Raw genomic sequence first — 13,230 nt, 5'->3', positions numbered from 1 at the left:
TTCTGTGCTGTTGTCCATAGGAATTGATAGCCATGTTGTATTAATTGTGCACAATTGAGGCAGTAGCAAGTTCACCCAGATTCTCTGCCACATCAGTAATAGTTGTTTGAATCCTAGAAGAGAGGAGTGTGCTGACAGTCACTTGTTCGGAAGCACATGTGATATATCATTGGACTATTCCAGGAATAGTTTGATTTGGAAAAATGGGAAGATTTGCTTGTGGCTGGAAGACCTGAAATAACAGGACATAAAAACCAGAGGCCAGAGTGTTCTGTTCATTCTTTTTTTTTTTTTTTTTAAGAGAGAGAGAGAGAGCAAGCTGGGTAGGGGGATACAGGGAAGGGGCAGGGAAAGAGAGAGAGAGAGAGAGAATGAATCCCAAGTAGGCTCTATGCACAGTGTAGTGTCCATGTAGGGCTCAATCCCAGAACCCTGGAATCAAAATGTAAGCCAAAATCAAAATCAGATGCTCAACCAACTAAGCCACCCAGGCACCCCAGCATTCTGTTTATTCTTGTCAAAGTGACTCCAAAATGATTTCCCTACCTGGTTTGCCTTTCTGTATTTTACCAGTTGTTTGGCACTAGCTGGATTCTTCCTTAACAGTAAATTTCCTCTTTCTAAATACACTAGCCAATCCCACTTTTCTGTGCTTTCATTACTCACATTATCCGTGTCACTTAGTAGGTACCTACCTTATACCACCCTGTGTTGCAAAACTGTGTTTCCTCATTTGTTTGCCTTAATGTATCTATCTTCCCTCTGTCCATCTATCTAGATAAATGAATGTGTGTACTGCTTACTAATTAAATTTTAACCCATTGAGATCTGAGACCACCTCTTCATTTCCTCCAGGCTGATTAGAATTCAAGCTGCAAAAGTTTTTTTAACATAAATGAAAAATATAATGGACACAGTATATTGTCTTTATTTGGGGGATTGTACCCTTTCTAAAAATCACATGGATAACAATCAAGGTCAGGATCTTAGCAATTCTTTTATAACCTCTTAATCCTTTAAATCTCACTAATGACCAATTTAACTATAGTTACCAAGTTTGGTTTTCACAAACACTGTAACCTCTATAAGGCATCATGTTCAATTCTTTATTCATTCCTTAAGTTTCAGAATTAAATCTTCCATCCTTTCCTTTTAATTTATAAACCACTTGTCTTTATTTTTGAAATGCTTATTTTAAAATATAAGAACTTTCCAAGCAAGCATTTTCTTTCCCTGGGGAAAGGAACTTGTGTCTAGACAGGCGCAGATGGATGCTCCCTGTCTCTTAGGGTAGTTATCATGAATGAAATTTACAGAGGTTTTTTTTTTCCCCCCTTCTTCTAGGTAGTCCTTTTTCATCTTTCATCAAACAATTCATCTCATGGGTTATGTATGGCCTTCTGGAACTTGAATTTGATTTTGATGTTTGAAATGTACATTATAATTTTCCAAACATGAATTTATGAAAATGGCAGCCTTTAGGAACTCCCACAGAGGAAACAGATGACTGACTCTGACGAAAGAAAGTCCAAGAATACACACAGGATGAAAAAAATTACACACAAGATGGAAGAATTAGGACTAGCAGGGATGGTGCTGATGGTTATCCAGAGAATAGAAACAGCGGACAAATAGTCACCAGGACTAAGGAGTAGGTTAAGCTAGGCTTCTTTTGTCTTTGCTCCTCGATTCCAGTGTTTAGCATTGGCTAACTTGATTATGAGTCATCAAGGTAAAGCATGGTAAAAGCTCATATATTACTGGTCTAGACAACGTGAAATTTAAGTTTAGAGAGTATTTAAATATGCTTTCTACTCTTTCTACCATATTTCAAAAAGCATTGGAGGATGCTTTACTCAAAATCCAAATTCAATTAATCAACTCATATAAAATTATGGTATAAATTTGAGATAGAAGGGAAATACTTTCATAAGAATATTAGATTAAATTAGTGGTTTGTGGGGGAAAAATGAAGTAGGGGAAGGTGGTTTGGGGTTTTTTTCCAGTTATGAGTAAGTTTTTTCAAGTATGATTCCAGTTTTTTTTATTAAGTCTCATAACTTAGTTTCCCTTTCCTCATAGATCTGATGAGGTCATAATGGATACAATGTTTAACACTGGCTTTTTTGGCAATCAAGACAAAATGGAAAATTCTGGGAGTTTATCAAATCTTGTCCTGAGGGCAGATTTCATAGGAAATTCACTATTAAAAATGTAAAGCCATTAGAAAGATGATGTGGTCCTGTCAAGGACAGAGAAGCCCATAAAAGCAATGAAACTAAATTTTCAAGATAAGTTGTACAAACTTCCCAATTAGAGATATTAGTGCTAATTTGAATATTTTCAATTTATTTCATTCTCACAAAGCCCATTTTTTGGTGATTAGATATGTAGTTGTACCTCTATCCAAAGGAGACTGGATGATTTTGTCTGCCTATAAACGAAGAAAAAGATGTGTGGATGAGTAGACAAGAGAGGCTCATGATGTGAAGATGTTAACTATAAGAGTCATTTACTGTGAACCGTAGGTCCGATGTTAAAATTCTTGCATACATTCCACTTTTTGTTTTTGGCCTGGAAGGCAAGATTATATTTGTTTTATTTATCATTTTGTTCCCAGTGGCTAAATACTGCCTGTATTTATTTATAAAACTGTATACAAAATTTACTGAATATTATTTTTAAACCTTATATAAAAACCTGAAGGGCATCTATCATACCTGTTTTACATTTGACTAAACTGAGGCTCAAACTGGTTAACTTGTTAAAAAGCAAATACCAAGATTCATTTATGCTTCTTTTTGGACCCAGTAAATACACCAGAAACTAGACCAAACATAGTTGCTCCAATTTAACCGAAATTTTAAAATTTCCTGCTAACTGTTTTTACTGAAATTTCTACTTACAGCATACTCTATTAGTTAGCTATTGCTATGTATCAAATCACCCCAAGACTTAATGGATTAGCATTATAAACATTTACTATCTCATAGTTTCTGTGGGCCAGGAAACTGGGTACAGTTTAGCTGTGTGCCTTTGCCTCAAGATCTCTCACAAGGATGCAGTCAAGGTGTTGGCCAGAACGGCAGTCATCTTAAAGATCAATTAGTGAAAGAGGTGTCTCTAAACTCACTCATGTGATTGTTGGAGGGATTCAGTTCCTCATTTGTTGTTAGACTTAAGGCCTTAGTTCCTTATTAGCTGTTGAACAAAGGCTTCTCTCTGTTACTTGCTATAAATGCTTTTCCACAGACCATCAGAGTGAGCAAGTGAGAGAGCAAGAAAAAGCAAGCAAAATGGAAAGCCAACCTCTTTTTGTAACCAAATCACAGAAATAAAATCCCATTCTCCTTGCTCATATTTTATCAGTTAGGAGCAAGTCACTAGTCTCAGCCCATGTTCAAGTTGAGAGGATCACACAAGGGCATGAATACTAGGAGAAGAGGATCATTGGGGCCCAAGTCAGAGACTATCACACATACATATTTGCAAGTGCATAAAATGGGACAGTTAATATGAGTGATGACTAGCATAATTAAGATAGAACATTAGAACATGTGGACACATCCCACAATGTGGACTTAATAGGGACATACTTAATTTGGGCCCATTGTACCTATTTGCTTATACAATAGCTTCCTCAGCACACAGAACCACTGAATCAAGACAGTGCTATGCAGTATGTGGCCAGGAGGTAGCAGGAGAATAGTAGAGCTAAATAGTGGGGAAAGGAAGGCCAAAATTACCTCAAGGTAATTGTAGAAGGGATTTGGAGTGGAGGACAGATCTGAAAAATTGTGCACAGAAAGGAAATGAAGCTAGTATATGATTCAAAGATAACAATGTACATGGCAAAGGAAAGAAGAAAAGTAATGATCTCACTAGGGAAAATTTCATTTGACTTAGGTTCTGAGATTCAAACATGAATCTCAGAATCTCTGAGAAGTTATGTTGCCGGTAATGATGAAAGTCATAACCAGGATCAGTGAGAGTATGCCAAGTCAGGGTCCAAAGTGAAAGGCCTGGATAATGCAAGAGATCCTAGCCAAGTGCTTCAACAAGATTCTGGCCACTCTTTTATCTTGAAGGAAAGCCTCTATGTCTGGTGGGAGTAGATGCTTCTATAAATACCTAGAGAAATGAAATAAGCATTATTCGTGAGGTAGATGTACAAATCCATTTGATTAGATACTTCTTGCCCAATGGGCAGAAATCCAAGCAGCTAAAAAGAAAATTCAGAGTTCAGAATTTTGAAAGATCCCTGTTTGGATGGGGAGAACTTAGAGAGTCCTCTAATAACTTAATTAATGATCATGAAATTCTTGACTAAAACTACCAAACCAATGTAAAATGATGGCTAGCTTCTTGGTTTGTCCTTCATTATTTTTGAAAGGTGCCAAAGCTACAAATGTGTCACAGCTTCAATTGGTACTGGACCCTCCCTCTACACTGAGTATGACTTGGAGCTCCAGATCCGACGGCCTCCTCACTAACTGATCATATTTCACAAATGTGTTGAACTGTTAAAGTTATACCCAGAGACTTTTAAATGCTACCCAGTCTTTACTTTGGGCAAATTTGGGCCCCCAGTGTTTTAAATCTACTTTCCTGTATATTCTCTTCTCCTCTTACCTAACATGTGATTAGGGACCACTTAAATAAAATCCCTTGGGGAAAGAATGAATTACCTATAGAAATGACATGAAACTGTATTTTCCTGCTATAGGGGGATCCAGAAATTGCCCCCATAGTCCCTCAAATTAACACCTTCTGACACTATTAGTATGATAACACATAAGTTTTTCTCGAACTCCAACTACTAATATGGAGACATAATAACTATTTGTGATTGGCCAGAGGATGTGGGACTATAATGTATTCCTCTGCTGGGGCTGGCCACAATTCCATCTCACTTTTTTTTTAATAGTTTATTGTCAAGTTGGTTTCCACGTAACACCCAGTGCTCATTCCCACAAGTGCCCTCCTCCATGCCCATTACCCCCCTTACCCTCTGNAGTTCCCTATAGATTTTGGATACTAGCCCTTTATCTGATATGTCACTTGCAACTATCTTTTCCTGTTTTGTTGGTTGCCTATTAGTTTGTTTTATGGATTGTTTCCCTTGCCGTGCAGAAGCTTTTTATCTTGATGAGGTCCCAGTAGTTCACTTTTGCTCTTGATTCCCTTGCATTTGGGGATGTGTCAAGTAAGAAGTTGCTGCGGTTGAGGTCAAAGAGGTTGTTTCCTGCATTCTTCTCTAGGATTTTGATGGTTTCCTGTCTCACTCTTCTCTAGGATTTTGATGGTTTCCTGTCTCACGCTCAGGTCCTTTAACCATTTTGAATTTATTTTTGTGTATGGTATGAGAAAATGATCTAGTTTTATTCTTGTGCATGTTGCTGTCCAGTTCTTCCAGCACCAAACCATTGGATACTCTTTCCTGCTTTCTCAAAGATTAGTTGGCCATACATTTGTGGGTCCAATTCTGATTATTCTATTCCATTGGTCTATGTGTCTGTTTTTGTGTCAGTACCATACTGTCTTGATGATGACAGCTTTGTAGTAGAGGCTAAAGTCTGGCATGGTGATGCCTCCTGTTTTGGTTTTCTTCTTCAATATTACTTTGGCTATCCAGGGTCTTTGGTGGTTCCATACAAATTTCAGGATAGTTCTAGCTTTGAGAAGAATGATGGTGCAGTTTACATTGGGATTGCATTGAATGTGTAGATTGCTTTGGGTAGTAATGACATTTTAACAATATTTATTTTTCCAATCCATGTTCATCTCACTTTTGATACTTTATTCTCTTTCTAAATTTTCTCAAATATTCTCATTCTTATTTTTTATTTTATATTAGCACTTAATAGACTGGTTATTTCTATAAAGCAGAGGGTCCTTGGTCCCTGTCCATTTTCTCTTTCCTTGGTAATAAAATTTGTGTGAGGAACACACTCATGAGAGTGTGTTGGCTGACTACACCAACACAATTGGGTAACCCATATGCATGAAGATATCCTAGTTTGGCCCTGGTGAACTAGTCAAGGATTCAATAATGAATCTTCCTCATTGCTCAGTGGCAATGCTCCTACTCAGGAAGTCCTGAAAGGATTGGGCTCAGGTTTAAAAGGTCCCTAGGAGATCAACCCTAGAATACCCACTAATAACTTGCTTAATGACTCATGAAACTGTTTAATAAAATTATTGAACTAATTTGAAATGATAAGCAGAAAGAAACTTAGTATGTGAGATGTGATATTGCTCATTTTGTCCCTGAAATACTCTAAGACAAGTGAGTTCTTTCCTACATCCCATTCTTTCACTTCTCATCCATATCCCAGGGGGATAGCGTAGCTATGCCAGGAGTATGGTAAGAGCTTATGATGCAAAGAAGGAAGAGCTTGTCTCATTCTAAAAAGCCTCATTCCTAAAAGTGACTCCTAATGTATAACAGTTGACATACAGAAATGTCAAATAATGTAATATATTATACTGAGCACTATAATGGTGCATACATAATTGGGATGCTCTTAAGTTATAGAGAACTGACAACTTTGTGAATAAAGGAAGGTTTCACAGTGGCAGTTAAATATAAATGAGATATTAAAGATTGAGGAGGAATTCACCTGGACCAAAGGTAAAGAGGTACATTTTAGTGTGAGAATAAATTCATCATGGATATCTTGGTATGACATGGTATGTCTCAATGTCATCTTTGAAAACATTAAATATCCAATCTAAAATTGAAACATTTTAATATTTGTAGGAATATGTGGAGAGACAGAGAAAAGAAGTATAAGCAGGTGTCTGAAGCTTGTGTTTGTATCTTATAAAGGTTTTAGAGCCTTTCTGTATTAGAGGGGATCAGTGGAGCCTTTATAGTTAGACATGGATCTTTTAGATAGTTCCTCAGGGGCATTTGGTTGGTTGTTCATTTCCACTACCTCTAGTTAACCTTGAATTTTGCTCTTATGGTTGTCAGCAGTCCTATTTGCATCTTTAGGACAACTTCTTGTTCATTTTACTGATTCACCCTGTGCTCTGAAACATCACCCCTGACGTCTCTCAGGAGGATTCAGTCCAGATCTTCTGCACCTCTGGTTTAGGATCTCAGTAGACAGTAGAATGAGGCGACCTTTCTTTTTATATGCATGCTGAACTCTGATTTCACTACTCTTGGAATGTCATCATTCTGTGGCCTAGTGTGCACCCTGAATACAAAAGTATAGCAAGAATTTACAAGTTTATTTCCAACTTTGATCACCCTTTCAGAATATAAGATACAAGAACAATTCAGTATTTCTGATAAATAACACTAAAGTGGTGTATACATTTTTTGGATGTAATTCAGAAAGTAGAAACTTCTATTTATATAACTCAATGCAGAAGTTCTGTTAATATATAATGTGATCATCACAAAGGCAATACTGTGTTTTGTCCTAATTACTGGGAAGCAGAAGCAGCATCATATTTGAAGTAGTTTGAGACTTTTTGCTATCTCAGTATTACTTTTGGAATATTTAATTTTTCAGATACAACCAGAGGCATTAGAAAAATTCATAGTTTAAAGTCTTAGGTTCTGTCAAGGATCATTGTTCTATAAATTGTGCTTTTGTCTTACCACTATAAAAAACAAAACAGGGGGTGTCTGGGTGACTGGGTGACTCAGTTAAGCATCTGACTTCAACTCAGGTCATGTTGTCACAGTTTGTGAGTTCGAGCCCCACGCCCAGCTCTGTGCTAACAGTTCTTGCTCACAGCCTGGAGCCTGCTTCAGATTCTGTGCCTCCCTCTTTCTCTGTCCCTCCCCCACTCATTCTCATTCTCATTATTTTCCTCTCTCTCTCTCTTTCTCACTGTCTCTCTCTCTCTCTCTCAAAAATAAACATTTAAAATATTAAAGAAAAAGAAAACAGGATAAAACTAAACAGGAAAGAGCAGCAGCATGGAGAGCAAAGGTATATTGGCGAAAAAGGAGTTGACCAAGCCCTAAATAAATAAGTATTGAATGTACTTAAGAGCAGAGCATGGAGAAAGAGTTTCTTAAGAGTCAGACCCAGAAAAACAATGATTTGAGGTAAGAGAAATGGATGCCTTATCAGTTAAAGTAAATAAATAAAATTGAATTAGTTCAAGTTCTGGTTTTACCGGGCTGAATATAATAAGACTATTGGAATATTAAGGATAAATAGAATTCTGTGCCCCAACTGGTAAAGTGAGGATTCTGCACCTCCTCCTCCACCATTTTTCCCCCTTAGAAGGTTGATGTTCTGTTCTGTTCTAATCTTTTTATAAAAGGGCTTTGTTTTTATTTCCTCTTCTGACAATGCAGTGTCCACAACTTTGTTGTTCATACCAACAAGCCACTTCCTAAATCTTCCTAGAGAGATTCTGTACTCAAGCTGGAGCTAACAGAATGCCTTTCTCCAAACCTGGGGTTTCAGAGCAGTCCTGGGCATGTTTTGGGCCCCAGAGCATTCCTTATTAAAAGAGTCCCTTTAGATCTTAGCTTTTCTTTTTCTCCCTTGGGCACAGAATCAGACCTACAAGCTGGTGGAGAAAGATAGCAGGTCACTCCCTGCATTGTGCTCCTCCCAGCTCTTCCTCAGGGTGACCTGGTATGAGCAGAACAAAGCCACACAACAATGCTGTCCTCCCCTTTTATACTCCAGCAAAGATCTTCATGAAAACAGAAATGTATGCTAGAGAGCCAGGGTCCAGTGTGTGGGTATTGCCTAACTCAGTTCTCCATCAGGCAATTAAGGTTGACTATTAGGCATGTGATCACAGTCTCAATTTCTGAGGGACTTTCTCACATAACACTCTTGATCAATGGGGTGCTTGGGTGGGTCAGTCAGTTAAGCATCCGATTTCAGCTCAGGTCATGATCTCACCGTTCAGAGTTCGAGCTCCACATTGGACCCTGTGAGACCAGAGCCTGTTTTGATTCTGTGTCTCCCTGTCTCTCTCTCTCTGCCTCTCCTCCACTTGTGCTATCTGTTTGTCTCTCTCTCTTACTATCTCCCAAAAATAAATAAACATTAAAAAAATACTGTTGATCAAATTGGTTTCTATTGCATTCTGGTCCATGAGCTAGAACTTTATTTTTCTCAGAGTCTTATTCTGTAAGAAAGCACAGCCTTGAGGATAATATGTTGATATTTTTAAAATATTTGAATCCTGAGAAGATTCAAAGATAAAAACGGGACAGAGACTAATATAACTGAGACCTTGCTTCTACCCTGAGGTGTAACAAATATTAACATTTTGCAGTATCTGATTCATGTTATTATTTCCTTAAGAATTAAGATGCACTTGAAGCCTCTTTAAGACTCATACCTAATCCCATGGCCCTGTCTCCCTCAAGGGCAACCACTATACTTAAGTTGATATATATTCTTTCAGAACATATGTAATAAAAGTATATATGTTTAAATTATGCACAACACTCTCTTGTGTATTTTTAAATCTCTCACAAATGACATCTCTTTTCACTTTGCTTTTCCCAGTCAATATTTTGAATTTAGGACTTACTCTCATGACTATACTGGCTGTCTCCTGACTTACATCCCTAAGTCCATTTTATTCCATCCTGATGAACTGTCCATGAACCTGGAGTTAACAGCTCACTGTGTCTCCCCAGCCTTTAACTTAGTGGCCTTAACAGCTCTGGGATACCACTGGTTGGAAGGGATCCCTTAGAGCTATTACTTTTATTCCTAGGTTTAATATAACTCTTTTTAGCTCTTGGAATATTCAATCTATTAAGAAGCTACTATAACCATAGAGAAAAAGGTTCCTGTGACTCCAGTGTACTCAACCTTCCTAATAAGTACCTCTTTAGAAGCCAGTATTTGGCCATGCCCTAGAAAATGTCTCCGCTCACTGGTTGGGACCGGAAAGCTTCATTTTATTAGATTTTCTCAAAGTGTTTGTCAGAATGATGTGTGCCCATTTTGACTCCCATCTACAGTAGAAGGGTTCCCTTTTTTCCACATGCTTTGTGAGATGGGTGTTAATAAGCTTTAGTTTTTTGCTCATTCCAACAGGTATGAAATGATATCTCACTGCTTATACTGTGAGTTTCCCAGTTATTAATGAAGTAAAACATCATGTATTTATCAATAATAACTTTTGACTTTTTTGTGAATTACCTCTTCTAATTCTTTGTCTATTTTTCTATTTTTTTGCATTACTCATTTGTAGGAGTATTTTTTCTTTTATATTAGAAAGAAAGTGCCAGTGGATGGTAGGGCAGAGGGAATGAGAATCTTATGCAGACTCCATGCTCAGTGCAGAGACTGATGCGAAGCCAGATCCCACAACCCTAGGATCATGACTTGAGCTGAAATCATGACCAGCTGAGCCACAAAGGAGCCTGTTCAGGAGTATTTCATGTACATGTAGGAGTACTAATTGATGGATAAACAATAGGGATGAAACTTCAGGCATCTAACTGCTACTGATGGTACCATATAAATCTGTAAAATTGCTGATTGTCATGATGGCAGCTTAGACATCAAATAGAATGAAATTGATATTGAGAATTTTCAGGTTAGAAAAAGAAGGGAATTTGTAATTTCATTTAAGAAAGATACTCATGTGAAAATGCCAAATACACATAGCAATATTTTCCTGCTTAGGGAGGTCAATTTAGATGATTGAGATTATTTAGTCATCTAAAACAGTTTATTCCCAACACAAAGGGATAGCTGAAATGGCCTTAGTTTAATGTGGTAGTTTTTAGAAATAAATTTTTATTTGGTTTTTGTAGCAGTTTAACTCAGTGTCTACCCAATTCCTTTTATGTAAAAGCAGTTCAAAGGCACAAATGAAAAATTCAAATGATATAAAGAACCAATCATAGTAATTCACTCACAGAGGGAAATTCACCCCATGCATACTTTGGTTTTGATCATTTCTTTAGAAAAAATGGTTCCTCTATTTTCCTGTAATCCTCCTCTTTTTTAAAATGTACTTTTTAAAGTTTAGCTTTTCCTAGTAGAAATACATTTTTCTAGGAATGTTTTATCTTGAATACTTTGACCCTAGAAGGTAATTTAGCTGGGTTTCTCACACTAGGGATTAAAATGGATGTTAAAGTATCCACAGAGGATGAAAATGAGTATAAAGACGAATCAGGCATGAAAGTTCAGAAATGGAAAATACATGAATGATGTTTCTATTTTATTGTCCTTGTAAATAAAATGAATTGTGCTTTTGCCTTTCATTTGCCATATAAATTGATATAATATAAAAGCTGAAAAAATTGAATTATAATTTTTGAAAATCAGTGAATCAGCAGCATTTTTTAAAAGTAGCTAGTGGAAGGGTTCCAGGCATTCCACTAAATTTACTTTCTGCAAACCTCCAGTATGTATGTAGGTGTCTTCGTTGAAGGAAAGAGGTGCTAACATTTTAGAAAATCATATATGCTTTTCTTTCACATCAATACAGTCCTGGTAAAATGGAAAAATATCAAATTCATCTTTGAGCTCACTGGTGTCTATTCCTAGGCTTTGTGCTGGAGTGTACTGGGATCCCTTCTCACCTCTTACATGATCTTTCCATTAGCCTCCATCTACTATCAACTCCCACCTCCAATCTCAAGTCCTGTCTCTAAGTGGAAAAGAATCACTTAATTCACACATTACTATGAAGTCATATAGGTTAAGGTCTGTTACTCATCACCTATAGCATATGATATTGGTTAAATATTTATTGAGGTTTTTCTGAGGGCCAAACACCACCCAATAAATGTGTATGTGTTTTCCCACTGAAACTTAAGATAGGACCTCCTATTTTATAGACAAAGAAACAGGTTTAGAAGGAATTAAGAAAACTTGGTCAAGGCTTCACAGCTAGTAACAAGCAGAAGTAAAATTCAACTTAGTTTGGGAGGACATGAAATACATGTGTATACACACTATACCACCCTACCCTGAGCGAATTTCAGAAACTTGCTGTTGCATACCATCACCATTCATGGAATATGGTTTACTTTCTCTGATGAAGGTAAGTGATACAAAGACCACTAAATTGAATCCATCCCACTGGCCAGGTAGGCACACAGCTCCATCGAACTTTGGAATAACTGGACTATGCCACCTTGCACAAGGGCTGGAACAGGGAGCATGGGAGAAAGATTGCTTAATCCACTGTTTCTCACTTTGTTTAATTCAGTGATGCCACGCTTTGCTGAACAAGTAGAGGTTGCCATTGAAGCCCTGAGTGCCAACGTCCCTCAACCATTTGAAGAGAATGAGTTCATTGATGCCTCTCGCCTGGTATATGATGGTGTTCGAGACATCAGGAAGGCTGTGCTGATGATCAGGGTATGTAAGTTCTCTATGGCTTGGAGCTGATCAGATCATCTTATAGGGATCCCAAAGAATTTACTTTTGGTTATTTCATTGTTTAATGTAACTTGTTAAGCTGTTTTGGTCCTCATTTAGTCAGAAAAGGGGGACTATTCAGTCAAATGACAGGGACAAGTGATCCAACAAGCCTAGATTGACACTGAATAACCTGAAAAGTGATGCCCTTCCTGTTTCTTGCATTCATTTTTGTTTAAAATTGACACTAAGTTCCAGGTGCCCTTGCTGTTATTTCTTTGGTCCTCTAACATTATTTTCCCATTATGATCAGAAAGCCATGTGATGGAAATGAAGATTATCCAGTTTAAAAATATTATCATTAATAATAATAATAAATATGAAACAGTTACATTATCCTTGTAACAAATAATTAAGACCTTATAAATATGGCTGTATAATCTTGTAGCAAACTACCCCCCACTCATGACTCACCCTACTATGTTTCTATCATCAGTCTCGTTGTCAGGTATGAGCCTTCCAAACCATTGTTCAAGTAATTATATAGAGATATATTCTAGAAAACATAAAATATAGTAGATCTTAGAACTCTAGATAACTATCATTTCCAACTTGCTTTGTTCACCTACAATGTGCCTTCATTTATCTATATTAAGACCAGTAGCTTACCTCGCTCCATTTCATTGTTCCATAATATTTCATTGTAAGATTTTTTTTCTCCTCATCTTACCAACAGTTTGGCATAGTTTTCAAACAATTTTCTGTATCTATCGAAGTTATTCTTAAAATAAACTTAAATATTCAGAAGCAAAATTTACGGCACAAATACATTTGTGGTTGTTAGGACTAAAGCAGACATGGGGCTTCTGCAGTGCCAAGGGTAAGCACATGTTGTCTG

At 37.1% G+C, this 13,230-nt stretch overlaps 1 protein-coding gene across 4 annotated transcripts in view; it reads left to right on the top strand.

Annotated features, from left to right (window-relative positions):
• The window catches only part of CTNNA2 (catenin alpha 2), a 957,624-nt gene that overhangs the window by 860,939 nt on the left and 83,455 nt on the right, over positions 1-13,230 (top strand). For all 4 annotated transcript variants that reach the window (XM_077761685.1, XM_077761684.1, XM_077761683.1 and 1 more), the window contains exon 12: positions 12,181-12,332. In XM_077761685.1, the coding sequence (XP_077617811.1) occupies positions 12,181-12,332 (152 nt within the window). The remainder of the gene's footprint in view (positions 1-12,180; positions 12,333-13,230) is intronic.

The sequence above is a fragment of the Crocuta crocuta genome, unplaced genomic scaffold (assembly GCF_008692635.1).
Source record: "Crocuta crocuta isolate KB4526 unplaced genomic scaffold, BGI_CrCroc_1.0 scaffold348, whole genome shotgun sequence".
Classification (NCBI taxonomy): domain Eukaryota; kingdom Metazoa; phylum Chordata; class Mammalia; order Carnivora; family Hyaenidae; genus Crocuta; species Crocuta crocuta.
Note: the sequence above shows the minus strand (reverse complement) of the source record. Positions and strands in the feature narration are given on the sequence as shown.